Source organism: Sapajus apella, unplaced genomic scaffold, assembly GCF_009761245.1.
Source record: "Sapajus apella isolate SASKATOON/1434 unplaced genomic scaffold, GSC_monkey_1.0 scaffold170, whole genome shotgun sequence".
Lineage (NCBI taxonomy): Eukaryota > Metazoa > Chordata > Mammalia > Primates > Cebidae > Sapajus > Sapajus apella.
In genome coordinates, this window is record NW_022437110.1 from 441,094 (window position 1) to 468,473 (window position 27,380).

The 27,380-nt window shown below is 54.8% G+C and overlaps 1 protein-coding gene across 6 annotated transcripts in view; it reads right to left on the reverse strand.

Moving 5' to 3' along the window:
* Positions 1–27,374, reverse strand: part of PACS2 (phosphofurin acidic cluster sorting protein 2) — an 81,572-nt gene extending 54,198 nt beyond the window's left edge. For all 6 annotated transcript variants that reach the window (XM_032267612.1, XM_032267609.1, XM_032267611.1 and 3 more), the window contains exon 1: positions 27,162–27,374. In XM_032267612.1, the coding sequence (XP_032123503.1) occupies positions 27,162–27,280 (119 nt within the window). In that variant the 5' untranslated portion in view covers positions 27,281–27,374. The remainder of the gene's footprint in view (positions 1–27,161) is intronic.
* Between the last annotated feature and the right edge of the window lie 6 nt (positions 27,375–27,380).

Consider the following 27,380-nt stretch of genomic DNA (forward strand, 5'->3'; position numbering starts at 1 on the left):
GCCTCCCAAAGTGCTGGGATTACAGGCATGAGCCACTGCAGCCAGCCAACCAAATTTTTCTTTCAGTCTAATAAAATGACATTCTAATATCAAATAAATCACTCATGGCTGGGCGAGGTAGCTCACGTCTGTCATCCCCGCACTTTGGTAGGCTGAGCTGGGTGGAGCATGAGGCCAGGAGTTTGAGACCGGCCTGGCCAATATGGTGAAACCCCATCTCTACTAAATATATAAAAATTAGCCAGGTGTGGTGACGGACGCCTGTAGTCCCAGCTACTCAGGAGGTTGAGGCAGAAGAATCACTTGAACCCGGGAGACAGAGGTTGCGGTGGGCCGAGGTCGTGCCATGGCATTCCAGCCTGGGCGACAGAGCGAGACTGCATCTCAGAAAAAAAAAAAAAAAAAAAAAAAAAGAAATCACCCACATATCCCTGAGACAAACCCCCTACCTCATGACATGCCTTTATTGCTTTCTGCCTCGTGGGGTTCTGTCCACATGCGGTTTTCACGTCCGCATCAGTGAGATCCCATGCTTTCTCTGCTTCCCTCGCGAGTGCTCATGATGCTACTGCCCACGTAAATCCGACAGCTTAGCCTCGTTCCTAACCTCTTTTCAATCTCCGGAACGCATCACGTGAAATAGGCTTATTTACTGCAGGTTTGGTAAAATCCAACAATGAAGGCTCGTGGTGCTCTTCGGGGAAGAGGAGCAGGGGGATTGCCAATCCTATTCATTTAATGTCATCGGTCTCTTCAGGTTTTCTGTTTTACTAGGTCTATCACTAAGGAATTCATATTTTTTCTACTAAATTATCCATCCTGGTTTTCCTATGTACTGATGATGCCATGTAGGGTGTTGCTGTTTTAAACCCCGACTTCATCCCTGGATTTCACCCACAGCGGTTATGTATGTGTGGGCTTTCTCTTTCCTCTCCATCACTTCTGCCAAAGGTTTGCTACTTTATTAAGCTTTTCCAGTCAGCTTCTGGCTTTTGTTAATACTCAAGATTTGTTCTTTATTATCTCCATTCCTTTTCTTTTAAAGAGACAGATCTTGCTCTGTCATCCAGGCTAGAGCACAGTGGTCTGATCACCGCTCACTGCAGCCTCGAATCCCTGTGCTCATGCGATCCTCTCCCTTCAGCCTCCCAAAGTGCTAGGATTATAGGCTGAGCCACCAACCCGGCCCTGCTGATCTTTTCTCCTTGTTTTTTTTTGTTTGTCTGTTTTGCTCTTGTCGCCCAGGCTGGAGTGCATTGGCATGATCCTGGCTCACTGCAACCTTCGCCTCCGGGGTTCAAGCCTTTCTCCTGCTGCAGACTCCCAAGCAGCTGGGACTACTAACCAGGTGCACACCACCACACCCAGTTAATTTTTGTATTTTCAGTAGAGATGGGATTTTGCCATGTTGGCCAGGCTGGTCTTGAACTCCTGACCTCAAGTGGTCCCCCTTTGTGTTTGACAGTAAAGGACAAACACCACTTCAGAATGCCCCATCCCTGCCCAGCTCTGCAGGGACTTCTGGGAGAAGGCAGGCACCATATCTCAGCAACCTAGTTTTGTTTGTTTGTTTTTTTGAGACGGAGTTTTGCTCTTGTTGCCCAGGCTGGAATGCAATGCCATGATCTCGGCTTACTGCAACCTTGCCTCCCAGGTTTAAGCAATTCTACCACCTCAGCCTCCCAAGTAGCTGGGATTACAGGCATGTGCCACCACTGCCTGGCTAATTTTGTATTTTTAATAGAGATGGGATTTCACCATGTTGGCCATGCTGGTCTCGAACTCCTGACCTAGTGATCCACCTGCCTCAGCCTCCCAAAGTGCTTAGATTACAAGTGTAAGTCACCACGCCCAGCTGCACCCCAGTTTTTGCGAGTTGCAGAACAAGTGACATTTCAAGAAGGTCAGAGAAACCTGACTTAGCAGAAAGTGCCCCATGTGAATGTCCAGAGAGGCATTTCCATTTCAGCTGGAAGGAGAGCAGCCAGCACTTTCCAGGGCTGAGCAGAGGCCCGATTCCACGCGGCCCACAGCAGGGGGAAGGGGAGGCTGGAAGTCCTCCTCCGGGAAACCACACCAGGGCCCAGTGCGAGAATAGACCCTCCAGCCACCCCAGCCTCAGATGGGGGTGAGGCAGGCCATCCATGGGTGAGGAGGCCAGAGATAGCACAGCCCAGCAGTATGCTCTCTGGGAGACCACAACCCTCCACCCACCCATCCACTCCTGTGTGTGATGCAAACCAGAGGCTGGAGGGGGCCCTGCTGCCCGTGGGGTGCACCTGTGGTGGCTGAGGCAGGCACCTGCATTCCTATGTCCCAATGGAGCAAGGGTGGGCACCCCTCCAAACCAGTGACTTCTGAAACCTGAGCTGTGACTCTGCACCAGGCCCCCAGTTTTATTCAGAGGCACAGAGGCCCTAGCCTGGGGTGGGACAGGCTCTCAGGGGCAGGTCTGAGGAGGTGAGGAAGTTCCCATCTCAGAGGGCTCAGGTGAGTTCTGGGGTTTGGAGGCCACTTCCCACTTTGAACAGGAAGCCAAAGGTGCAAGGCCTGAGCTCCTCCCTGGGTCGCAACCCAACCCAGGTAGGTACCACCAAGGGCTCAGCCACCCCTACCCAGGAAGTTAGCACCCAGTGCACCCCACGGCTTCGGGATTTAACCGTCTTTTTTCTGGTAGGAAAGTAAACTGCTACAGCCTTATTTTGGAGAACAGCTTGACAATGTCTAGTTCTCATTTTTACTGGGCAAACATGCATAGCCGTTTTCAGGGTACAGAGACACTCAGTGCACGGATGTTGTGTGCAGCCCTCACCGCCACCATCTAGAGGACTGTCTTCGCCTTGCAAAACCGAAACTCTGCCCCCTCCCCAGCCCCGGCGCCCACCACGCTGTACCATCCTATCTCTGTCCCTATGAATACAACAGCTCTAGGGGCCTGGTGCAAAAGGGATCATATGGTATGTGTCCTCCTGTGACAGGCTGATTCCGCTTGGCACAATGTACTCAAGGTCCATCCACGTGGCAGCCTGTGTCCATTTCCCTCCTTTTGAGGGCTAATACTCCATGCAGTGGAGGGGCCACAGTGTGCTTACCTGTTTGTCCAAGGATGGACACAGGCCACGTCCATCACTCAACCACTGTGAGTAACGCTGCTGTGAACACGGGGTGCGGAGCTCCCCAGGAGGCCCTGCTTCCAATGCTCTCGGGTTCCACTGAGAAGCGGAATTGCTGGACTGCACGGTAACTCTGTGTCCCATTTTCCGAGGGGCTGCCACCCTGTTCCCTGCAGCATCTGCACCATGCTACATTCCCAGCACCTGTGCACACGGACCGGCTTTTACTCTGATTACACCTCTGCAAGGAGTCCTCCCCATAGGGTCCTCCCACACGTAGGATCACAACCCCAAGAAGGAAGCCAGGCTCACCCAACAGCACACTCTGGCCCCGCTGGAGAATGGGGTGTGCGTGCTTTCACTCATTCATTTACTCATTCACTGAGCCTCTCTGGGTGGACCCATCCAGCCGCCTGCCCAGCCCTGTCCTTACTCACTCCTGCATGGACTCCGGTCAGCTGAGGGCCCTGCCCTCCACACAGTGGTGTGGACCAGGATCTCCTCTGCCCAGCCACTCTGCGGGGGGGGCACCTTGCATGGACTCCGGTCACCTGAGGGCCCTGCCCTCCACACAGCAGCATGGACCAGGATCTTCTCCACCCAGCCACTCCAGGGCACTCGCTCCTGCATAGAGTCTGGTCACCTGAGGGCCCTGCCCTCCACACAGCGGCGTGGACCAGGATCTCCTCCGCCCAGCCACTCTGCACTCCTTGGGTGCCATCATGGCTGGACTGCATCCTGTGTTTGGCCCAAGGCCTCCCGGAGAGGCTGCATGGCCAACCCTGTGACCCTGGCACACGGCGGCGCCACTCCCAAGGACAGTGCAGAACCCAAGCAAGACAAGGGAGCACTTCATGGATTTCTGAGAAACACACCCGCAGCCAGCTGGCCCTCGAGGCCCATATCAACCCCCTATTTTCCTCCAGGCAGGCACGGGATGGGGAGGGCGTGCAGAGCACAGATGGTTAAGACCCCAGACAGCTGGTCCCAAACCTGCTGACTATGTTTTGTTAGAAGGGAAAACTGAGGAGCCTTTGTCTCCAGGAGCTGCCCCCTTGGTTCGGTCGCGCGCCTGCCTGCGTGGGAGCTGGGGCCCTGTGGTGGCAGCTGGCCACACGCGCCCCATGCCCTGCTGCCCCGGGCAGAGGAATGTCACAGGCTGGTGCCCCGAGTGCTCAGCCCATGCCCTGCCATCCCCGCCCAGGCTCCAGGTGCCTGCCAGCCATCCTTGCAGCCTGGCCCCAGGGCACGGCCATCCTCAAGGAGAGAGTTCCTCCACAGGGCTCTCTGCCCCTGCATCGCCAGCACTTACCACCCAGCCCGCCCTGAGGCTCGCCCGGGCTGCTTGGGGCAGCTGCCAGCTCTTGCCAGCCTCACTCCACTTTCTTGAATGTCCAGCCTTATCTGGACATGGGTGCTCTCTGCTAATGAGGACAGAAGGTCAGGGTGCCTTCTCAGCGTCCCCACCAGCCAGTGAGTGCTAGGGTCCAGGGTGGCTGCTGTGGAGTGAGAGGGCCAGGCTGAGCCAGGTGCCCTGCAGACGGACTGCACCGAGGTCTGGAACCACTGGGTCTCCAAGCCTGGCCCCAGTGAAAGGTTGCCTCAGCAGAGGCCAGCCCTGACCATCATGGAGAGGGGAAGAGGTAGTCCCCACCTGCCCCAGAATCAGGGAAGGAATGCGATGGAGCTGGAGTCAGAGCGCAGCACAGCCACGCCAGGCGCTGGCCTAGAGGAGCCCAGCTGAGCCCAGGGTGCCTCCTGGGAGCACCAGGGCTCCAAGAACAGCATCTGCCCCATAGCAGGGAGGCCTCCAAGGTGGCTGTGAGTACAGTGCTGTGAATGCACTCCGGCCTCAGGACAGGGATCCGCCCCACCACGCCACGCGCTCTGGCCTCAGGACAGGGGTCCGCCCCACCACGCCATGTGCTCCGGCCAGCCTGTGGCCACTGCCCAAGTTGGGTAAAGCCATCAGGAGGCCCTGGCCTTAGACCTGCTGGGCCTGCACCTGTCTCGGTCACCCAAAGGCCCAGAGGCAGTTCCCTGTTCCTCCACCTCCAGCCCAGCAGCCCCAGGTACAGGTGTGCCTCACCAACAGCAGGAGGGGAACCCCACCCTCATGGAGGGGAGCCCCCTCCCAGCTCTGTTCCCACCTCCCATATCGTGCACACACGCCCGAGGCTGCCGGACAAGAGGGGCTCTGGGAAGGGATGCCCTGGCTCCCCCGAGGTGCACGCTCTGAGCTGTGTCCCGTCTGGGTCTGTGCTCAGTGACCTGTGTGGCCACGTGTATCTGTAAGCATGACCACCAGCCTGGGCTGACTCTGCTGTGGGCACAGAGCACACACTCGGCCCTCGGTGGAGCGCTATGCAGACAGAGGGAGAGGGTGGGGCCCTGCACATACTTCCACTGCTCAAGACGAAGTCAGGCCTGGTCTGCATCAGCCTGAAGGTGGGAACAGCTCTCCCCTTCCCATGCCCCCCTGGTCGGGCCCCCCTGGGGTCAGGTGGGGCCTGAGGGCTGACCCACTCAGCTGGCTGGCACTGCCTCTGCAGCCAGAGCCCACTCCCTTGCCCCTGAAGTCTGGAAGGAGGAAGCGTCGGGAAGGCAGACAGATGGGGCCAGTGCAGGAGGAGTCGGGCTGAACAGGCGGGGGCCACTGCCTATGGGCAGCCGTACTGAGGGGAAGCCAGGCAAGGCTGTAGACGAGACAGGGCATCGCTGATGCAGGCCCCAGCCCCAACACCCCACAGCCACCCCCAGGCTGGACACTCCACATGGCCCCAGGCAGGCAGGAACCTGACAGGTGTCTCCCAGCAGGAATGTGCCCTGCCCAGCAAGGGCATTTCCATGCGGGGGCTATTTTGGCACAGACAAGGCACAGGCAGGTGCTTGTGACAGCTGGGGGAGGCTCCCAAAACCCCCTCTGGGAAGGCCTGTGGGCCAGGCCTCACGCTGCAGGCCCCTGGGACTAAGCCCCTATCCTGGGTGGCCCTGTCATGGGCCACAGGCTGTGACTCTCAGTGAGGAGCGTGAGAGGCCAGGCTGGTCGCCTGTCCTGGGTCAGCCTGGACCTTCAGGCTGCTTTGCCAAAACCTCCCACCTCCTCCCTCCCCAGTGGCCCATGGGGCAAAGGATGAAGGGTGGGCCTGCAAGAAGGTGTCCCAGGTTTTGGCATCTGCAGTGCTCAGCTCTCCTAAGTGGCCACCACAAGCCCAATGAGTCCCAGGCACATCCCGACTGCATGTCATGGGGTGCCTGCAAGGCCAGGTCACACAGGCCAGCACCCCAAGGAGCAGCCAGAATCTTCTCCTGAGACACTGTGTCCCCAAGCGGCAGGACGGCCAGGTACAGGCTTCCAGGAGGGTCTATCCAGTACCCCAGGATTGGCCAGCCTGTGCTGCAGACAGCTAACGCAGCAGCAGCACCACAGGAATGCCTGCAACAGGGCAGCTTCCCAGCATAGAGTCCCCACCTGGGACAGGCCAGGGGAGGGCAGAACCGCACCTGCTCCACATGGGGCATGGCTGTGGGCACAAGGATGACTCCAGCTGTTGGGTGATGAGAGGGAACCAGGAGCACCTGCAGCAGGACGCGGTGGGGACTGGCATCCCAGGGCCAGGGTGTGTGTGTGCATGTGTGTGTGCATGGTGTTAAGTACGTACATGCATGGTGTGTGCACATGCATGGTTTGTGTGTGCATGTGGTGTGTGTATATGCATGTGTGGGGTGTGTGCACATGCATGGTGCATGTGCATGCATGGTGTGTGTGCACGTACATGGGGTTGTGTGCACATGCATGGGGTGTATGCACATGCATGGTGTGTGTGTGGTGTGTGTGTGTGCATGCATGGGGTGTGTGCACACGTGCATGGTGGGTGAGCATGCATGGCACGTGTGCATGCATGGTGTGTGTGTGTGCAATGTGTGCACACACGTGCATGGTGTGTGTGCACATGCATGGTACATGGTGTGTGCATGTGCATGCATGGTGTGTGTGCATGTACATGGTGTATGCGTCGTGCATGGTGGGTGTGCATGTGCATGGTGGGAGCATTAGACTGTCTCAGATTTCTCCTCTGCCCCACATCAAGAGGATGCACTTAGGACCAACTTATTGTTTAGGAATCAAGGCTGCACCCCCCCCCGGCCCTCCCCAGGAGTTTCAGGAAGGTGTCTGAAACCTACTGGCCCCTGGGGGCGGGAGGGGGACCAGAGGACGGAACTGCTGTCCCGAAGGGGACTCAGACCTTGGAATCCACCTCCTGAACTCCCAGTCTGTGGTCTGCCCAGGAGAGGAGCAGGCAGAGGAGTAAAGCGGGACCTGGGCTGTGGACCCTGCAGAGAAGCCATGCAGCACCTGTGGAGGGAGCTCCCATTTGGGAAGAAGCAGGTCAGACACAAAACCTTCAGAACTCAGCCCCAGGCACTGAGCCCCATCTCACTGCCTGTGCCCTTGGCTGTCACAGGTCTCAAAAGGATCAGCACAGCTTCCCATAGGGGTTCCCACAACCCAGACTCCTTCCTATGTGGCCTCAGCCCCAGAGGTAGTAGGCCACACAGGCACGCCCTGAACACGGCCAAGGGAGCCACCTGCTCCTCTCACTCCCCGCTGATGTCATGGGCACCAGGCAAAACCCGTGTTCTGTTTTGAGGGTCTGGGACCAGCTGGCCATATTTCTCAACACAGCCACAAGGGGAGGTCTGCTGCACTTATGGGCGCTGGTGAGGAGCTGAGAGGGGCTCCCATGGAAGGAGGCATGCGCAGAGGCACACGCAGCCCCACGCACAGCGAGACTCGGGAAGGTGACCAGGCAGCTTCCACCCGAAGATGGAGGTGCAATGTCTGGCTGAGGATTCTTCCAAAACAAGAAGAGAGATGCTCGTATTCAGCGAGTCCCAAGGAGAATCAAAGCAATGTTGGTAACAAACCCACACCAAATCCAAAGAAAAACACTAAAAGGCACCGCAGAGCACATACATTACCCATAAGGAACAAGGAACAGGCTGATCGCAGACTCCTCAAAACCACAACAGACGCCAGAATACAATAAAATAATCATCAAAGTACTGAGGAGACAAAACTGTCAACCTAGGACTCTGTGATCCCCAAGTGTGAGGGGGACAAAACGCCATCCTCAGGCACTGAAAGAGCTTCTGCAGGATGTGCTCCAGGAAAACAAATGTCATCCCAGGAGGGGCGGGGCCACAGCGAGCAAAGCAGCAGCACAGCCAGCCGTCAAGGGCATTGCTGTTTCTCCTGCATTCTCCTTCCTTTGGAGGGTGAGAGGGTTGTAGGGCTGTTGAACATCTTTTTTTTTTTTTTTATTTTTTATTTTGTAGATGGTGTTTCGCTCTTGTTGCCCAGGCTGGAGTGCAATGGCACTATCTTGGCTCACCACAACCTCCACCTCCTGGGTTCACGTGATTCTCCTGCCTCAGCCTCCCAAGTGCTGCATGCGTCACCACGCCCAGCTAATTTTTTGTATTTTTAGTAGAGAGGAGGTTTCACCATGTTAGTCAGGATGGTCTCAATCTCCTGACCTGGTGATCCACCCGCCTCAGCCTCCCAAAGTGCTGGGATTATAGGAGTGAGCCACCATGCCCAGCTGACTATCCTTAAATGTCAACAGACCTCTCACATTTTAAGCAAATTAGTAACAGTTCACAAAGGACTACAAACCAGATTTCTTGGAGTGGGTAACACAGAAAACTCAGGCCTGGCACAGTGGCTCATGCTGTGATCCCAGTGCTTTGGGAGGCGGAAAAGGGAGGATGGCTTGAGCCGCAGAGTTTGAGGCTGCAGTGGGCTCTGATCAGGACACTGCACTCGAGCCTGAGCAACAGAGTGAGAACCTGTCCCAAAAATAAAAATAAACTCCATCTTGATCCATCCTTAATTTCCAAAGAGTAAATAACAAAATGCAGCAAAGGAAATGTGGTAAAAAACAGAATCAAAATGATCAGCATGACAGGGATATATGCAAATACATCATCACACAGAAACACAGATTAAACTTGCCAGTTAAAAGCCAACCCGGGCTGGGCACGGTGGCTCATGCCTGTAATCGGAGGTGTGGGAGGCCAAGGTGGGAGGATCGCCTGAGGTCAGGAGTTTGAGACCACCCTGGCCAACATGCTGAAACGCTACCTCTACTAAAAATACAAAAATTAGCGGGGTGTGGTGGTGCATGCCTGTAATCCTAGCTCCTTGGGAGGCTGAGACAGGCAAATTGCTTGAACCCAGGAGGCAGAGGTTGCAGTGAGCCGAAATTCTGCCATTGCACTCCAGCCTGGGCCACAGAGCAAGACTTTTTCCCAAAACAAAACAACAAAAAGCCAACCCAGGCTTTCAACAAAGCTGTTCACCAGAGCAAATCTAAACCCCGAGGACCCAGGAAGGTTGACAATACATGACCAGGCGATGACGTGGCGGAGGCTGCATGGGGCACAGCTGGCACAGAGATGGAGTTGGGAATGCACTTAAGGCAAAAAGCGGGATTCGAGGCAACGGTGAGGACAGAAATGACCGAGGGGCACTCGCCAGGAAGCTGAAACAAGGCCAGCCCTGGGCACCATGGTGACTGCCTGAGAAAAGACAGGAAATGCGTGGGTGTCGGGTGGGGCCCCAGGACTCTGACGCGATTCCCACGGTGCTCCGTGGAGTCAGGGGCAGGGGTCATGCTGGTGTGACCCATTCCCTCCCAGGAGGTAAGCATTTAGTGTTCGGAAGGAAAACTCCCAGCACAGTAACCTTCCTCTGTGTGACCTCGTCTAAGGGTGGACATCACACAGTGAGCTTCCCAGAACCTGCACGCCCTTTGTTCCCTCCCATGCGTGGACCCTGGGCTCCTTGGAGACTGCAGCTCAATCCTTCCTGGTTCTCGCTGAAACCCCTGGCAGGTGTCCAGAGCCCACCCTGCGCCCTCCCACAGCAACCCGGCTGGGGATTCGGCGCTGGCGTGGACATGGAGACCCCAGGGTCGAGCTCCATCTCCTGTCTGTGCTTGGCTCCTGGCTGGCACCACCACACTACAGCTCAAGTGACAGGCCCGGATGCTCCTGCTGCACAGACTTGCCCTGCCAAAAGGAGCCTGCTGGTCGCCTTTCCGTGAGACTCAGCCCCACGCAGCAGAGCGCACTGCTGCCTGCACTCCGTGAGCCAAGGCACCACAGCCCTGCAAGCCTCTTCCAAGCCACCCAGTAAAAGACTCCAGGTGTGCACCTAGACGAGGAGGCCGTCTGGACTCCCTGAGCCATCGTGAGAAGCCAGCCACGAAGCCCAGAAGGTGCCCACCACTTGGCTGACACCAGAGCAGTCTCTCCAGAGGGCACCCAGGACCCCAGCCCCCCACTCTACTGCCCCACAAGCCCAAGGGTCTAGAACATCCTAGACCCTCCCAGAGGCCTAGAGCTCCCGCTAGAATTTCAGCCAGTTTGGACTCAAGATGGTTCCGGTGGGCAGGAGCAGCGGGCAGGTGACAGCAGGCTGGCCCTGGTTCCAGGGGCTTCTCTTCTAGCAAAGGCAACTGTCTCCAGGGAGCAAATCTTGAAGTGCCAAGTCGGGCACACGGGGGCCAAGGGAAGCTGAGAGAAGATGGGGACAGAAACCACACAGGGTAGCTGCAGCCAGGGTTCCTGTAAACCCCAGGGGCCCCCACAAAGGCCTCTACTGCTCCAAGGCACATGCTCGCCCCAAGCCACCTCCTCTGCAGATGGAGAAGGAGGTGCCCCCGAGGACCCAGGGCCACGCTGGCCCCTGGGGCGCAGGGCTGGCCTTAGGGCGTCCTCCCTCTGATCTCGATCCCAGCACACTCCCTACTGCTCCCCTGAATTACCCCCTCAGCAAGGTGAAGACTCATCGAATGCTTACAGTGTCTGTTGCTACACATTTCCCGACTGTGCAGCTCCAGATCCCAGCTGACCGCTCTCTAGGCAATAACATGCAAAAGACGTGCTGCCAGGCCCACCGGCTGAGAGAGGACGGATGGATGCCCGGCCGCATGGCCCTTAAAGGCGACGGCAAAGACACCAGGCAGGACAGTCACTGGAATCTTTTTTCAATGAGTCTAAACAAGGTCTTCTTTTCACTCTTAACACAAATGGCTAGTTGGAAATCCTAATGGTGCTGCTGCTGCTGCTGCTGTGCTCTGGGTGTTCAGGTCAGCAGAAAGGTGCTAAGTGTGGGAACCCAGCCCGTGCCCCAAGAGTAGGGCTGCTGGGGGTGCCCAGCCATAGCGCCCACCCCCAAGCAGTACCTCCCGCAGATGTGTGGCACTCATAGAATATTCCCGCTTTGGTGACAGCGACCCCAGGGCACAACTGCTGCCAGTGTCCCTGAGAGCAGCCTCTGGGCGCCCGTTCTCTGGGTCTCTGTTCTGTGGCCACTCACGCTGCCGGATCCAGTGCCTGAGCGTCCACATCCAACCCACAGAGCAGCCACAGCCCGAGCTGTCTGCTCTCTTGAGAGCTGCTGAGCCCCAGGAAGGCACAGGGGAGGCAGTGGGTGGTGTGCACCAGATCCCACTATTGGGTCCCCTTTCTAGGGACGGCATTCTCCAGGAGGTGAGCTGAGGACAACCCTGGACAGCTGCCTCTTCCCCAGTCAAAGGAAAGCGGGCTGCTCCGGGGGCGGGGTGGGGTGAGGCATAAGCCATACCCTTTAGGAACTGCACCCCCTCTTCTCTGTGTGCCTCCACACCAGGGAAACCCAACCACCTACCAAGAGTTACCCCTAATCAGTGCTGGAGATTTTCCCAGGGAATAAGCGGAACCCCTGCAGGGCCTGGTGCACTGAAGGCTGGCGAATCCTGGGGGAGGTGCCATTCTGATAAAAGCCTAAGCCAAACCTCAGGTGGCCCGGGCCAGGAAGCCAGGCTGGCTGTCCCTGTTCCCGCTCCCTGGCTGGGAGCTGCACAAGCCACAGTCGCAATCTCTGGATATCATGTTGCTAATTAAAGAAACCTCTGAGCCGGGCACGGTGGCTCACGCCTGTAATCCCAGCACTTTGGGAGGCCAAGGCGGGTGGATCACGAGGTCAAGAGATCGAGGCCATCCTGGTCAACATGGTGAAACCCCGTCTCTACTAAAAATACAGAAAATTAGCTGGGCATGGTGGCACGTGCCTGTAATCCCAGCTACTCAGGAGGCTGAGGCAGGAGAATTGCCTGAACCCAGGAGGCGGAGGTTGCGGTGAGCCGAGATCGTGCCATTGCACTCCAGCCTGGGTAACAAGAGTGAAACTCCAACTCAAAAAAAAAAAAAAAAAAAGAAACCTCCGAAACCTTCAACAGCCTGCCAGAGCCAGGTGCAGCCCAAGAGCCTGGCTGCCACCCTCCACCCCGGCACATTCTCCCCAGGCAAGTGCAGAGAGTAAGGGGCAGAGCATGAGACGCACCCACCCTGGCCCCAGCACAGGCCATGCACTAGTGGCAGACACCTGCCGTGATTCCCAGCCCTGCCCTGAGTCCAATTCGACAGGACCACAGCAGCAGAACAACTCCGCCCCAGTCGTCACCACCTGCCAAGGGTCTGAGAAGCAAGAGGCTGGTGGAGGAGCTGCCCATGGGAGCTGAGGTCCCCGCCCCTCAGGCCGACGTTCCCCAATACTCAGGCAGTGAGCGCAGGGGCAGTGGTGGCAGGCGCTGAGCTGGCCGGGCACATGGCTCTCAGGCTGCCACCACCGCAGCCTCTCGGCCTTCCTGGACCCCCGCTAAGGCCTGCCCTCCCTTCCCCTCGCGCCTGAGGCTGGCTCTGTGCCGCCAGGTCAGGCACGCCGGCCTCCCAGCTGGTGAGATGCCTCTTGGCCTTGTGGCCTTGCAGTTGTTCTTCACGCCCAAAGCCCATGCCTCCTGTAGCAGACAGACATGCTGGACCTGATAGGTGCTGTATTTATAAACACAGGCCATGCTCCGCTCCATTTCCGGCTGAAGCCATAGCCAGGCGAGCCGAGTGTGCTGATTCGGGTGTGGTGGCTTAACTTTCCAAGGCCCAACAACCTTCACGTCCAGCTAGGTGGGAAAACAGGAAGTCCAGGGCCAAGCTGGAAACTGCGGGAGCCGAAGGAACGGCAGGACTGACTGCAAGGAGCAGGCTGGCAGGGAGCAGGGGCCGCCCAGGGCCACCACAGCAGCCACAGCACGAGGAACAGCAGAGTCCTGGCTGCAGGGGAAAGTGGGCTCGAGGTGGCCAGGAGAGCCCAGGCCTCAGGGTGAGTCTTCACCACCAAAGCTCTCCATCTGCTCCCCCGGCCCAGGCCACATCCCAGGCTTGAAGTGGGTGGGGAAGGAGAGACTTAGGCCAGACAGAGGGGCCTCATGACCTGACACCCACCCCGGCACACAGGCAGCCTGAGAATGTGGAAGGCCCACCCTCCCGGGCCCCACCACGGAGCACCTCCGAGAGGCACCAGCAGGCACTGCCCAAAGCCTGAGCAGCCATCCCCCTCCTCAGCACTCAGAGGCTCTGGGAAGGCCTGGCCAAGAGGGACTCCCTGCCAGCAGGGCATCAGCCTCCTGCTGCCCACCCTCCTGAGGTGCTCCCTGGGCGACTGGGAAGATGCGGTATGTCCACCCTCAAATGGAGCAGGAGCAAGCCCAACTCAACTGCTGCGGGGGAGTCCTGCCCCACCTGTGTCCAGGACCAGGGAAGCAGGCACTGGTCTCAAGGCAGCCCGGAAATACCTGCACATCAGCCCAGGGCGCAATAGTGATGAAAACCTTTGCCCAGTTCTTTTGCATCTAAAAATAGGGAGGTCCCGGCTGGGGGTCAGATAATAAAGAAATATCATCAATGCCTCTTGCAAGGTCAACTACAGAATTACACTGGGAAACGAGGCTCAAATTAAACAAAAGACGCTGTGGCATCCCAGCTGTCAACCGGCTCCTGGTCACCTCTGTCCCGATGCAGACGTGGGACTCACAGGGGGTTGGAGAGAACAAAGCCACAGAGGAGGGGACCAGCAGAGGGCCCAAGCTTACAGGATGGCGGCCGAAGGCCAGGCCCCTTCCCTCCCGTCAGTATCAGCTCGGTCGACCCCTGTGCTTGTCAAAACAAGAACGACATTTGAGAAAAGGGATGTGCACCTGCAGGCCTGCCTCGCTGTGGATCCACGCCCTTCCCTGCCAGGGAGGGGACAGTGCTGCTCACCTCCACACGGACCATCTCTACAAGATGAAAGGCATCCTCAGGAAGGCTAAAGGGAGGCTGTAGTGAGTGGCCACTTCACTGCTCAGCTCAAGGCACACCCGGCTCCTGGAGCTGGCTGAGCTGGGCTGCCTGTGCGCGGCTGCTGCTGACGACACCCACTTTTGGGATACAGGCTGCATGGGGCCGTTGAGACACAGAAACTGGAGACGCAACACTGGACCAAGCCAGCTGACTGCCTGGGCCTCAAGCCCGTGGAGACCAGTGAAGTCCAAACTCCTTTGTCGAGCAAGGCCCAGGATGCTGGCCTGAGAGGCCGTGGGAGGACGGTTCAGGGACTGAGGGCCCCTCCAAGCCTCCTCCCGTGCTCCAGCCTACCCTACCTTGTCTCAGGACTCAGGGGTCATTAGAACCCCACTGTCTCCTTGCTATACCGTGAAGAGAGCCATTGCCTTGAGGAAAATCCTCCCCCAACCCCATCCCACCCCCTAGCCACGGCACTGACCCCTCCCCCCACTCAATGACAGTGCCCTCGGGCTGGGCCACAGCGTGTCTCTGCACTCAGCCAGATGCCACCTGTGTCTGGGGCAGGAGGTACTCACAGCTTGGCCAGGGGTTGCTGAGGAAAGGCTGGTTGGGGCGGTGGCGAGAGACAGCCAGGCCCAGAGGGGGTTGCTTAGCCCAGGCCCATGTGCACCCCCGGCAGAACGGGCAGACCCACTCCTTCCCCAGTGTCTTCCCCTGCCCACTCCTGCCCCTTTTGGGTCCAGAATCCTCTGTGGAGCGGCACCTGCACCCCAGGGCACCCAGCATGGCCCCTGACCCTTCAGAGGACCTGAGGCCACAGCCACAAACGTCCCAGGCCTAAGAGCAACCCAGCAGCAGCCAGTGCTACCCAGAGCTCCTGGAGCGCCTGCCCCCATCTGCCAGGTGAGACGGGGCACCGCCAGCCTCCACAGGCTGCAGCCCTCGGGGAGCTGCTGACAGCCCCAGCACCATGACCAGCAGCCACGGTCTCACTCACTGCAGAGCGGGCCTGAGCTGAGCACACGTCGGTACGCCCTGCAGAGCAGAAGGGGATGGCCTCTCCACACCCAGCTATTTTTAGGGCTGCCTCTCAGAGCAGCTGCTGAGCCAACCAGGTCCCACCGGACTGCAAAGCCAGCAGCTCACAAGCATCGGGGCTGCCCTCAGTGGGCACCTGTCCTACAGAGACCCTCCACGTCGAGGTGGGAATAAGCACACCACACCTGCCCCCAGTACTGGGGAAAGCACTGTACAACCCCCATCCTGCCACCCCTTCTCACCTGCACCTGAGCACCCTGCCTCAGTGACGCCACTGCCTGCCACCACCACACACCCGTCACAGGGTCCAATGAGACCACAGTGGCTGTGACTGACCGCAGACCTGGTCTCTGCAGCAGCCCCAGCCCTGCCACAGCACCACGGCTGCCCAGTCCGTCAAACCCTCCTGGGATGCATGCCGACAACGCTGGGCAGAGAGAGGGAGAGGGCTGGTTCTAGTGCCCAGATCCAAGGAAAGCACCCTTTAGCCCAAGGGCACTGCAGCCCCCTGCCCCCCATCTCCTGCACAAAAGCCAGTCCCAGCAGTGACTGCAGTGCTGACAGCAGGACAGAGCAGCCAGAGGTCTCTAGGCCTGCATCCTGAAAGCAGAGCATGCCTGCGCAGACAGGCCGGCGTGGACGTACTGTGTGGGCCACGGTGACAGGCCAGGTCCTCCCAATCCCCAAGGCTATGGGCATCCTCCAGGCTAAGGGCACCGCCCTGCTGCCCCTCAGCCCCAGCCCAAGTGCTGCCCAGCCCACAGGCCACAAGCTGCCCAGGTCGGCCTCCTCAGCCCCTCCCTCGGAGCAGCCCATCTTCCCCAGAGCACTGCAGACCACCGCAGAAAGTCCAGTCCCAAGCCCCGAACAACGCCTCCTGCCCATGTCCACCCGCACACCCCAAGGCAGTCTCCACCTCCATTGTGGTCTGCCTCTCCAGCAGCACTGCTCTCCCCAGCACATACGCTCAAAATAGTCCAGCGACTTCCCCACCACTCAAAATGAAACCACACTCCTTGGCGTGGCATCTTGGTTCCATTACAGGAACATCTGCCAAGGAGCTATACTGTGTGGGCTCTGAGCAAGGCAGATGGGGCACCGCCGTGAGGGTCTCGTGCAGGCCGGTGGGGTCAACAGGCAACACGCGTCCTGAGGAGAAGTGCCAGCACCGGGACAGAAGCTAGGGGAGGGGACAAGCTACTGCCCCAACCGGCCGCTGCCCCAACACCACCCTGTGCATTTACAGATGAGGAGGACCCAGCAGGAAGAGCAACACGTCCAATTGCTGCTCCAGAGGTGAGTCAGAGAACAGCGCAGAGGCACCAGCGGAAGAGACAGTGGCTGAGGACACCACAGGACTAACAAAGATCATCAATCCACAAGGTCAGCAAGCCCAGTAACCCTGACTCAGGCAATCACAAGAGAACCCACACCAGTACCCACCATGAGACGACCACTGGCAACAGTGACGTGACCACGAAGCCACCCAGACGCCTCCCTCCAGCACGTCATGGCCGCCGACCTCTCACAGCAAAGCTGGAGTCAAAGCCAGGGACGCCCTGCCTGGACCCATGGGAGGGGCACACGCCACCCCAGCACCCTACAGCCAGCATATGCCCCCTGCTCAGGGTGAGGTAAATAAAAACATCCTAGGCCGGGCGCGGTGGCTCAAGCCTGTAATCCCAGCACTTTGGGAGGCCGAGGCGGGTGGATCACGAGGTCAAGAGATCGAGACCATCCTGGTCAACATGGTGAAACCCTGTCTCTACTAAAAATACAAAAATTAGCTGGGCATGGTGGCGCACGCCTGTAGTCCCAGCTACTTGGGAGGCTGAGGCAGGAGAATTGCCTGAACCCAGGAGGTGGAGGTTGCGGTGAGCCGAGATCGCGCCATTGCACTCCAGCCGGGGTAACAAGAGCGAAACTCCGTCTCAAAAAAAAAATAAATAAATAAATAAAAAATAAATAAAAATAAAAACATCCTTAGACAAACAGAAAGAGAAGCTAGTTAGTTATCAGCAGATCCTCACTAAAGGAAATCCTAAGAACGAATTTCCAACAGGAGGAGGAAAATGATACCTGAGATGCAAGAAGAATGAGGAACAAAGGAAGTGGTGAGTTTTGAAGCTCATCAAACATTCACAGCATAGAGCAATAACAACATCTTGTGGGCTTCTTAAGAAAGCAATTAAAATACACTGTAACAAAAGCATATAAATATGAAAGGGTTGGATTAGAATAAGGTGCTCTAAGATCCAATGTAAATCAGCAGGAAAGTAAAGATACAATTAACCACACACATTAAAATTTACAGGGTCAGCCGGGTGTGGTGGCTAGTGCCTGTAATCCCAGCACTTTGAAAGGCCCACATGGGCAGATCATTTTAGGTCAGGAGTTCAAGACGAGTCTAGCCAACACGGAGCAACCTCGTCTCTACTAAAAATGCAAAAAAAAATTAGCCGAGTGTGGTGGCACATGCCGGTAGTCCCAGCTACTCGGGAGGCTGAGGCAGGAGGGTCACCTGACCTGGGAGGTGGCAGTTGCAGTGAACTGAGATCGCACCACTGCTCTCCAGCCTGTGGAGTGGAGGCAGTGGTGCGATCTCGGCTCACTGAGACGGAGTCTCGCTCTCAAAAAAAAGTGTCATTCTCTTTTTTGAGAGCGAGACTCTGTCTCAAAAAAAAAAAAAAATTTACAGGGTAACTACTAAAGAAATAAAAGTAATGATAAATTTCACTAAAAATGGGGGGGAATGAAATTTAAAAATCAATGCAAAATAAGGTAACACAAAAAAAATACAAAAATACATGACAATAAAAAGCACAAAACAAAACAGTAGACATGAATCCAAATATCAGCAATGTAGATAAATGTAAATGAAATTAATGTTCCAGTTAAAAACGAACGTGGTCAGAGTGAATGAGAATGAAATCTAGACACATCCTGTATAACCAAAGACACACCTAACATGTAAGGGTATACATTTTTAAGGTTTTTAAAAAGGGTAGAAAAATAGGTAACAGGGAAAAATTATCCAAAAGAATGCTGACATCAAAGTCAACACTAAGACAAAAAGCATTACTAGATAGAAAACCAGTTACACAATGATAAAAAGTTCAAAACACCTAGAATTACAATTCTAAACATGTATGTACTAAATAACATTGCCTCTAAAATACATGAAGTGGCAGGGTGCAGTGGTTCATGCTTATAATCCCAGCACTTTGGGAGGCTGAGGCAGGTAGATTGCTTGAGCCCAGGAATTCAAGACCAGCCCAAGCAACATGGCAAAACCCAGTCTCTACAAAAAATACAAAATTTAGCCAAGTGTGGTGGTACACACCTACCATCTCAGCTACTTTCACTGAAGCTGAGGTGAAAGGATTGATTAAGCCCAGGAGTTCAAGGCTACAGTGAGCTGTGATCGCCCCACTGCACTCCAGCCTGGGTGACAGAGGGAGATCCTGTCTCAAAGAAATAAAAAATGGGCCGGGCGAGGTGGCTCATGCCTGTAATCCCAGCACTTTGGAAGGCCTAGGCAGGCGGATCATGAAGTCAGGAGATCGAGACCATCCTGGCCACGGTGAAACCCCATCTTTATTAAAAATACAAAAAATTAGCCAGGTGTGCTACTAAAAATACAAAAAATTAGCCTGGTACACGCCTGTAGTCCCAGCTACTCAGCAGGCTGAGGCAGGGGAATCACTTGAACCCGGGAGATGGACGTTGCAGTGAGCCGAGATCGTGCCACTGCACTCTGGCCTGGCAAGAGAGCAAGACTCTCAAAAAAAAAAAAAAAAAAAAGAACAGACTTGAAGACCACAAAAAACCAAGCTTGATCTAATGGACAGATATCAAATACTGCAACATCCACTAACAAACATACATTCCTTTTAAGTACAAACAGAATATGTATGAAAATTGACCTCATACTGAACCATAAAGCAAGTTCCAAAAAAAAATTTTTTTTGAGATGGAGTCTCACTCTACCACCCAGGTTGGAGTGCAGTGGTGCAGTCTTGGCTCACTACAACCTCTGACTACCCGGTTCAAGTGATTCTCATGCCTCAGCCTCCCAAGTAGCTGGGATTACAGGTGCGCACCACCGTGTCTGGCAAATTTTTGTATTTTTAGTTGAGATGGGGTTTCACCACGTTTTCCAGGCTGGTCTTGGACTCCTGACCTCAGGTGATCTGCCCGCCTCGGCCTCTCAAAGTGCTGGGATACAGACGTGAGCCACCACACCTAGCCAGGTTCCAAAAAAATGTTAGAAACTTGGTGTCATATTGACCACCTTCTCTGACTACAACATAACTAAATTAGAAATAAGTAGGGAAAAAACAGAAGAGAATTGGCAGTAGAAAATAATTCAGAAAACACGTTTGGACAGTAAGAACTTTTAAAATATTGCATAAGGTTAAAGAAGGAATAATGAAAATTTAGAAATACTGTATTTGAATTATACTACATGTAAAGCTTATTAAATGTAGCTAAAGCATTACTTAAAAGGAAGAATTATGAGCTGATTGTATTTAAGAAATTATAATAGAACAGCAATATTCATTTTTCAAAACGAATAAGCCCTTAGGGGAGCTAGATCAGGAGGGTGCATTTCAGCCCACACAAATAGTAATGATGAGGAATTAAAAGAGGACAGCACTACAGAACTTAGCCAGCACTGTGGGAGGCTGAGGTGGGAGGATCACTTGAAGCCAAGAGTTTGAGACCAGCCCAGGCAACATGGTGAGACCCCTCTCTACAAACAATTTAAAAAAAAAAATAGTTGGGCATGGTGGCACATGCCTGTAGCCCCACCTACTCAGAGGGCTGAAGCAGGAAGATCACTTGAGCCCAGGAGTTCAAGGTTACAGTGAGCTATGGTTGTACCACTGCACTCCAGCCTGGGCAACAGAGCAAGGCCCTATTTCTTAAAAAAAAAAAAAAAAATGTTAAATGGCCAAGCAGGGTAGTGCATGCCTATAATTCCTTAGAAGCCAGGGCAGGAGGATTGCTTGAGACCAGGAGTTTGAGATGAGCCTGGGCAACATAAAAAGACCTGGTCTCTAGAAGAATATAAATAGGCTGGGCACAGTGGCTCGCCCCTGCAATTCCAGCACTTTGGGAGGCCAAGCAGGTGGATTACCTGAGGTCAGGAGCTTGAGATCAGCCTGGTCAACATGGTGAAACCCTGTCTCTAATAGAAAATACAAAAACTGGCCGGGTACAGTTGCTCACGCCTATAATCTCAGCACTTTGGGAGGCCAAAGTGAGTGGATCACTTGAGGTCAGGAGTTCACCATCATGGTGAAACACTGTCTCTACTCAAAATACAAAAATTAGCCGGGTGTGGTGGCACACGCCTGTAGTCCCAGCTACTAGAAAGGCTGAGGCAGGAGAACAGCTTGAACCTAGAAGGCAGAAGCTGCAATCAGCTGAGATTGAGCCACTGCACAAGACTCCATCTCAAAATAAACAATTAGCCAGGCTTGGTGGTGCACGCCTGTAATCCCAGCTACTGAGGAAGCCAAGGCAGGAGAATCACTTGGGGCGAGAGGCAGACGCTGCAGTGAGCCAAGACTACGTCACTGCACTCCAGCCTGGGCAACAAAACACCATCTCAAAAAAATCAATTAAAATTTTTAAAAAGAATATAATAACAAGTATTGTGAACAACTTTATGCCAATAAACTTGAAAATACGGATGAAACAAATATTCAGAAAAATACAACTTTTATTTTTTTTATTTACTTATTTATTTTCCGAGACAGAGCCCCACTCTGTTGCCGAAGCTGGAGTGCAGTGGCGCAACCTCGGCTGACTGCAACCTCCACCTCCTGGGTTCAAGGGATTCTCCTGTCTCAGCCTCCCAAGTAGCTAGCTGGGACTACAGGTGTGCGCCACCATGTCCAGCTAATTTTTGTATTTTGAGTAGAGATGGGCTTTCACCATATCAGTCAGGCTGGTCTCTAACTCCGTAGGTGATCTAACCACTTCAGCCTCCCACAGTGCTGGGATTACAGGCAGGAGCCACTGCACCCGGCTCAACTTTTCAAACTAACTGAAGGAGTAAGAAGTGTCCTACAAATAGTAAAGAAATGGAATCAGTAGCTTAATTTCCCACAAAGAAACTTCAATTCAAGTTTGGTTATTTATTTATTTGAAATGGAGTTCTACTCTTGTTGCCCAGGCTGGAGTGCAATGGTGAGATCTCAGCTCATTGAAACCTCCACCCCGTGAGTTCAAGCAATTCTCCTGCCTCAGCCTCCCAAGTAGCTTGGATTACAGGCGCCTGCCACCACACCCAGCTAATTTTTGCATTTTTAGTAGAGACAGGGTTTCACCATGTTGGCCAGGCTGGTCTCGAACTCCTAACCTCAGGTAATCCACCCACCTCAGCCTCCCAGAGTGCTGAGATCACAGGTGTGAACCATGCAGGCCCGGCCAGTCAGGTTATTTTATAAGCGAATTATCCCAAATATTCAAGTAACAAATGATTCCAGTTTTACATAAGCTACGCCATGATATAGCAAAAGAGGAAATACTCATCTCATTTTGCAAGGAAATCTTAGCACCAAAATTTGATGAGGACTACAGAAGAAAGGAAGTGTATAGACCCCAGACACAGACGCAAAAGTCCTAAACAAGATATTAATCATCTAAACCCACCAATGTGGACAGAGCTGGAGTTCCAGCTCTTTGAGAGGCTGAAGTGGGAGGATCACTTGAGGCCAGGAGTTGGAGATCAGCCTGAACAACATACTGAGATCCTGCCTCTACAAAAAATTTAGGCCGGGCGTGGTGGCTCACGCCTGTAATCCCAGCACTTTGGGAAGCCGAGGCGGGTGGATCACGAGGTCAAGAGATCGAGACCATCCTGGTCAACACGGTGAAACCACGTCTCTACTAAAACTACAAAAAATCAGCTGGGCATGCTGGCGCATGCCTGTAATCCCAGCTACTCAGGAGGCTGAGGCAGGAGAATTGCCTGAACCCAGGAGGCGGAGGTTGCGGTGAGCCGAGATCGCACCATTGCACTCCAGCCTGGGTAACAAGAGTGAAACTCCGTCTCCAAAAAAAAAAAAAATTTAAAATTAGTGGGCCAGTGGCATGTATCTGTGGTCTCAGCTACTCAGGAGGCTGAGGCAGGAGGATTGCTTGAGCCACGATCAGGCCACTGCACTCCAGCCCAGGCAACAGAGCAAGACCCTGTTTCAAAACAATAAATAAATAAATAAATATCCACCAATTTTTAAAAAGGGTAACACAATATGACTAAACTGGTATTTTTTCAAGAATAAGTTAATGTTAGAAAATCAATTGATGGGCCGGGCGAGGTGGTTCATGCCTGTAATCCCAGCACTTTGGGAGGCCGAGGCGGGGGCATGAAGAGGTCAGGAGTTCAAGACCAGCCTGAACAATATGGTGAAATCCCATCTCTCCTGAAAATACAAAAATTAGCTCAGGATGGTGGTGCGTGCCTGTAGTCCCGGCTACTCAGGAGGCTGAGGCAGGAGAATCATTTTAACCTGGGAGGCAGAGGTTGCGTGAGCCAAGATTGTGCCACTGCACTCCAGCCTGGGCACAGAGCAAGACTCCATCTCAAAAAAAAAAATGTATCAATTTATGGAATTTATCACACTAACAATGAAATGACAAAAATTATATAATGCTCTTAAAAAGAGTATTTGATTATATTCAATATCCATTCATAACAGTTTCTTTAAAAAGCCTTTGCAGCCATGAATAGGATGGGGCCTTTTAACTACATAAAGGGCATCCACAAAAAGTTGCAGCAAACGTCATCCTTGATGGTAAAACACTGGAGACCTTCCTTAAGGTCAGAGCAGAACAAGGTACCCACACAATTATCCATATTCAACACTGCACTGTGACAATCGGTGCAGCCAGGCAAGAAAAAGAAATAAAAGTATGAGGACTGAAAAGAAACAACTTTGTCTTTTGCAAAAGATAAAACACACACTTAGAAAATGCAAAATAATCTATAGTAAGTTACTAGGTTAAAAACGGTAAAATCACCGATTTCAAAAATCAACTGAATTTCTATATATTAGCAACAAACATAATAAAAAGCTGACTTTTACCAACGACTTCTAAAATACAAGCATCTAGGAATAAATCTAACAAAAGATATGCATGACAGCAGAATCTTGTAAAGCTCTCAAAATACATTAAAGACCCAAGTAGAGAGATAGCTTGTTCATGAATTAGAAGACTCAGTACCATACAAATGTGAATTCTCCCCAACCTGCTCTACAGAGTCAGAGAACTTCCAATTATAAACTGGACGTGGCTTGTGTGAAACCAAAAGATAATTCCAGACCATGCATGGGGGTTTGTGCCTGTACGCCTAGCCCTTTGGGAGACTGAGATGGGAGGATCTTTTGAAGCCAGGAGTTGGAGATCAGCCTGGGCAACATAGTGAGACCCTGCCTCTACAAAAAAAATTTTTTTAATTAGACAGGCATGGTGGGGCACACCTTTAGTCCCAGCTGCTCAGGAAGCTGATGCTGAAGGATTGCTTGAGCCCAGGATTTAGAGGTTACAATGAGCTATGATTGAGCCACTGCACCCCAGTCTGGGACACAAAGTGAGGTTCTGTCTCTAAAAAACAAAAAGATGGCCAGGCGCAGTGGCTCACACCTATAATCTCAATACTTTGGGAGGCCGAGGTGGGAGGATCATTTGAGCCCAGGAGTTCAAGACCAGTCTGGGCAACATAGGAAGACCTTGTCTCTACTAAAATAAATTAATTAATTAATTAAAATAAAAACAAATTAATAAACATCAACAGAAAAGACAATGGAGTGGGAAGAGCAAGATACAAAGCTGCCCAGCCCCTGCTGAAGAGTGGGTGGGGGCACTCAGGGACATGGGCACCAGGAAGACGCTCTGAGAACCTGGCTGACGGAGGCCATAGATGGGCACTGTCACATACCCCACGGTCCACCTAGGAGCACCATTTCTAACAGCGCCGAGCCAAAGGTGCCACAAGGAACACAGCGCACAGGCCTCCCCAACAATAGCCCAGCGTGCCCCGGTACAAGCTCACGGGGACAGACTTCTCCAGCTGCCTCCCAGAAATAAAACGAGACCAGCACCGCAGCCAGGCAAATGGTCAGTGTGCACACTCCGCCAGGCCGACACGGCAGTGCACCGAAAGGACCGAAAGGCTGCTCAGAGAGTAGATGCTCAGAATTGGACTGGGACGTTTTCAACAGTTAGCCAAGAAAGGATGACTATCCCTAGAGAAACTGCTGAAATTCATCAAGCAGAATAAAAGAGAAAGAAAATTGGCAAAAGAACAGGAATTTCACTGACAAGGAAGTACAAAGGGCCTAAATTAGTAATCAGAGAAATTCAAGTTACAACTACGATACCATTTCACACCCACCAGACTGGCAAAAATTAAAAAGTCAGATGTTGGCACAAATATGAAGCAGTGGGGACTCTGGTCCCCTGTCAGTGGGGGCCGGAACAGGCACAACCACTCTGGAAAACTGCCAGCAGTAACACTGAGCGCATGCAGACTCCCACCCTAATCCTGCTAGCTGGCAGCACATGCTTAAGACAGGCCCTGACCATCCAGAGAGTCACAGGCAGAAGACAGGCACAAGGATGTCCACAGCAGCACGTGGCTTGTAGTTAGCCAAAAAACTGGAAACAAGCCATGGTCCCTTGACAGAATCAGAGCCGAGCTGCTATCATGCCAGGGAATAGTATGAAGCAGGGAACACACTGGAAGCCATCAGCACAGACGCAGCCCAGAAACCTAATGGCTGCGCAAAGTGAGGAGTACAAAAGAGCAGAGGAGGAATGAAATCCTTTATGTAGAGTCCCCAAATAAGCAAAACTAATTAACAGACTGAGGGTGCATGGACAGGCAGAGCAGGCACAAAGAAAAGCTGGGGGCAAGCCCACCACGTGGGGCTGTGCTCCAGGACAGGGAAGGGCAGGAGCTCATCATGAGGCTGAGCCTGTTCTAAGAACAAACTGCGTCTTCCCACCCTAACAGCTGCGCCAGCCGCCCCTCCGCCCATCAACTAACTCCACACCCACAGAACAAGTCCTGTCCTCCTACCTACCCTTCCCCCCAGCCCTGTCCAGGCCAGAGCCCAAGACCCCTAGCACTTAGTGCTGCCCAGCCCAGGTGCCCCGATCCTACCCCCACCTGCCCTACCCATGCCCTCCTCACAGACACCAGAGAGGGCTTTCTAGACCCATCGAGAATAGAGGACAGCTCTACAGTGGGGCTGATAATGCCCCCACCTCCCTTGGGTTAAAGACTTCACTGCTCATTTGGAGAGCCCCAGGCAGCCGCTGTGGAGACTCAGCAAGGGCGGGCTGTGTGCTGCACTGCTGGGGCAGGGGAGGGCCCACAGCCAATAGAAGGTCCTGGGGCTGTGGGTGAGGCAGTGACTCAGAGGGACAGAGAGGAGACAGGCTGTGGGGCTGTGAGACCTGACACTAGGGCAATCGCCAAGGCCTGGAAGAGCGAGGCAGCCAGGCCTGGGAAGATGCTCCTGGCTTTGGCTTTGCGGCCCCAGATACTTCCCAAAAGAGGGGCAAGTAGGCACATCTGCAGTGCTCAGCCCTAGACTTTGGGCCAATGCTGACCCTTAGGTCTCACATGGACACTGGGTCCCTCGGGAGGCCCTGTCAGGTGCAAGAGTCCTGTGGGGTGGGCATCCTTCCTGTCCACTCAGCAAAACCAATGCCCTGAGATCCCAGCCCTGCAGTCCAGGAGGGCAACTCTAACACCACCCTCGGAAATGCGGTTTGTGGGAGCCACGGCAGAGCACCAGAGGCACTTGCAGCAGACTAGCTAGCGGTGGAACAACTCAATGCCACGTGGGCCCCCCCCAAGGCACACTGGCCACTTCCAGTGCCTGGAAGGTCCGCTCACCCTCCCATCTCCCCAGGGAGAGCTCTCACCATCCCCACCTGCCTCCTCTTCTAGCCTGCTGTCTACTCTAGAACCAGAACTTTTCCGGAGAGTGTGACTCTCTCCTCCTTAGCCTGGGAGCTTCCTGAGCAGGAACTACCAAGTCACGAAGAAATCACACAAGTTTCCAACTGAGCGGGAGAAACAGGGAGCCGACAAGTCCAAAGAAAGCTGGGCTATGGCCGGAGGGTAAACCCTGTCCAGTCGTTACCGCTGGGCGACGGTGCGCCCCCCTACCAAGTGCAGAGCAGCCAGCCTTCACGCAAGGGCAAGATCAACAGGGGGGCGCAAAGGGCAGTACTGAATTGGCGACGTCTCCATATGAGGGACAGCTCCAACCAGGTACCGGCGAGGACGACCCCGCCCCGCAGGACGAAGCATCTCCACCGCGCGCTGCACGGGCCGTACAACCGAGACCTGCGCGCCCAGTGCGCCGGGGCTGGCTCCCAGGCTGGGGTCTGACAGTGTCGCCGGACGCGAAAGGAAGCGTGTGGTACCCGGGAGAGGAAGCGCCCTCGCGGCCCCGGCTGGCGCTGCACTGAGGCAGGTGTGCAGGTGCGGCTGCGGCGAGCCAGGTGAGCGCCGCCCGGGAGCCCCGAGGTCCCCCTGGGCCTGAGCACCACAGGGTCCTCGGAAGCTGAGCGCGGCCCCCGGCTCGGGCGCTTGGGACCTGGGGGGCCCGGGCCGCGCTTGCTGGCGCTGCGGGGGGCGGCGGCTGCGCGCGTCGGGCCAGCGGGCTGGCGGGGGCGCGGGCGGGGCCGCAGGGGGCGGCGGTGGCTCCGCTGGGCGGCCCGGGCCGGGGGGGGCGTGCGGAGGCCGCGGCCCGGACACCCCCGGCAGGTGCCGGGCGGGAACAAAGCGCGGCAGGCGGCGCGTACCTGGGCACGCAGCTGGGGCTGGAGCCGTCCACCTCCCAGGTGGCGAACAGGTTCATGGGCACGGGCGTGTTGGGCGCGCCGGGCGCGCCGGGGAGGCCGAGGCGGCCTCGCTCGGCCATGGCGCCGGCCCCGCCGCTCCCTCGGCGGCCTGGGGCTGCGGCCGGGCCGCGGACGCGCGGCGGGCGGGCGGGGCGCGCGGAGGGCGGCGGCGCGGTCACA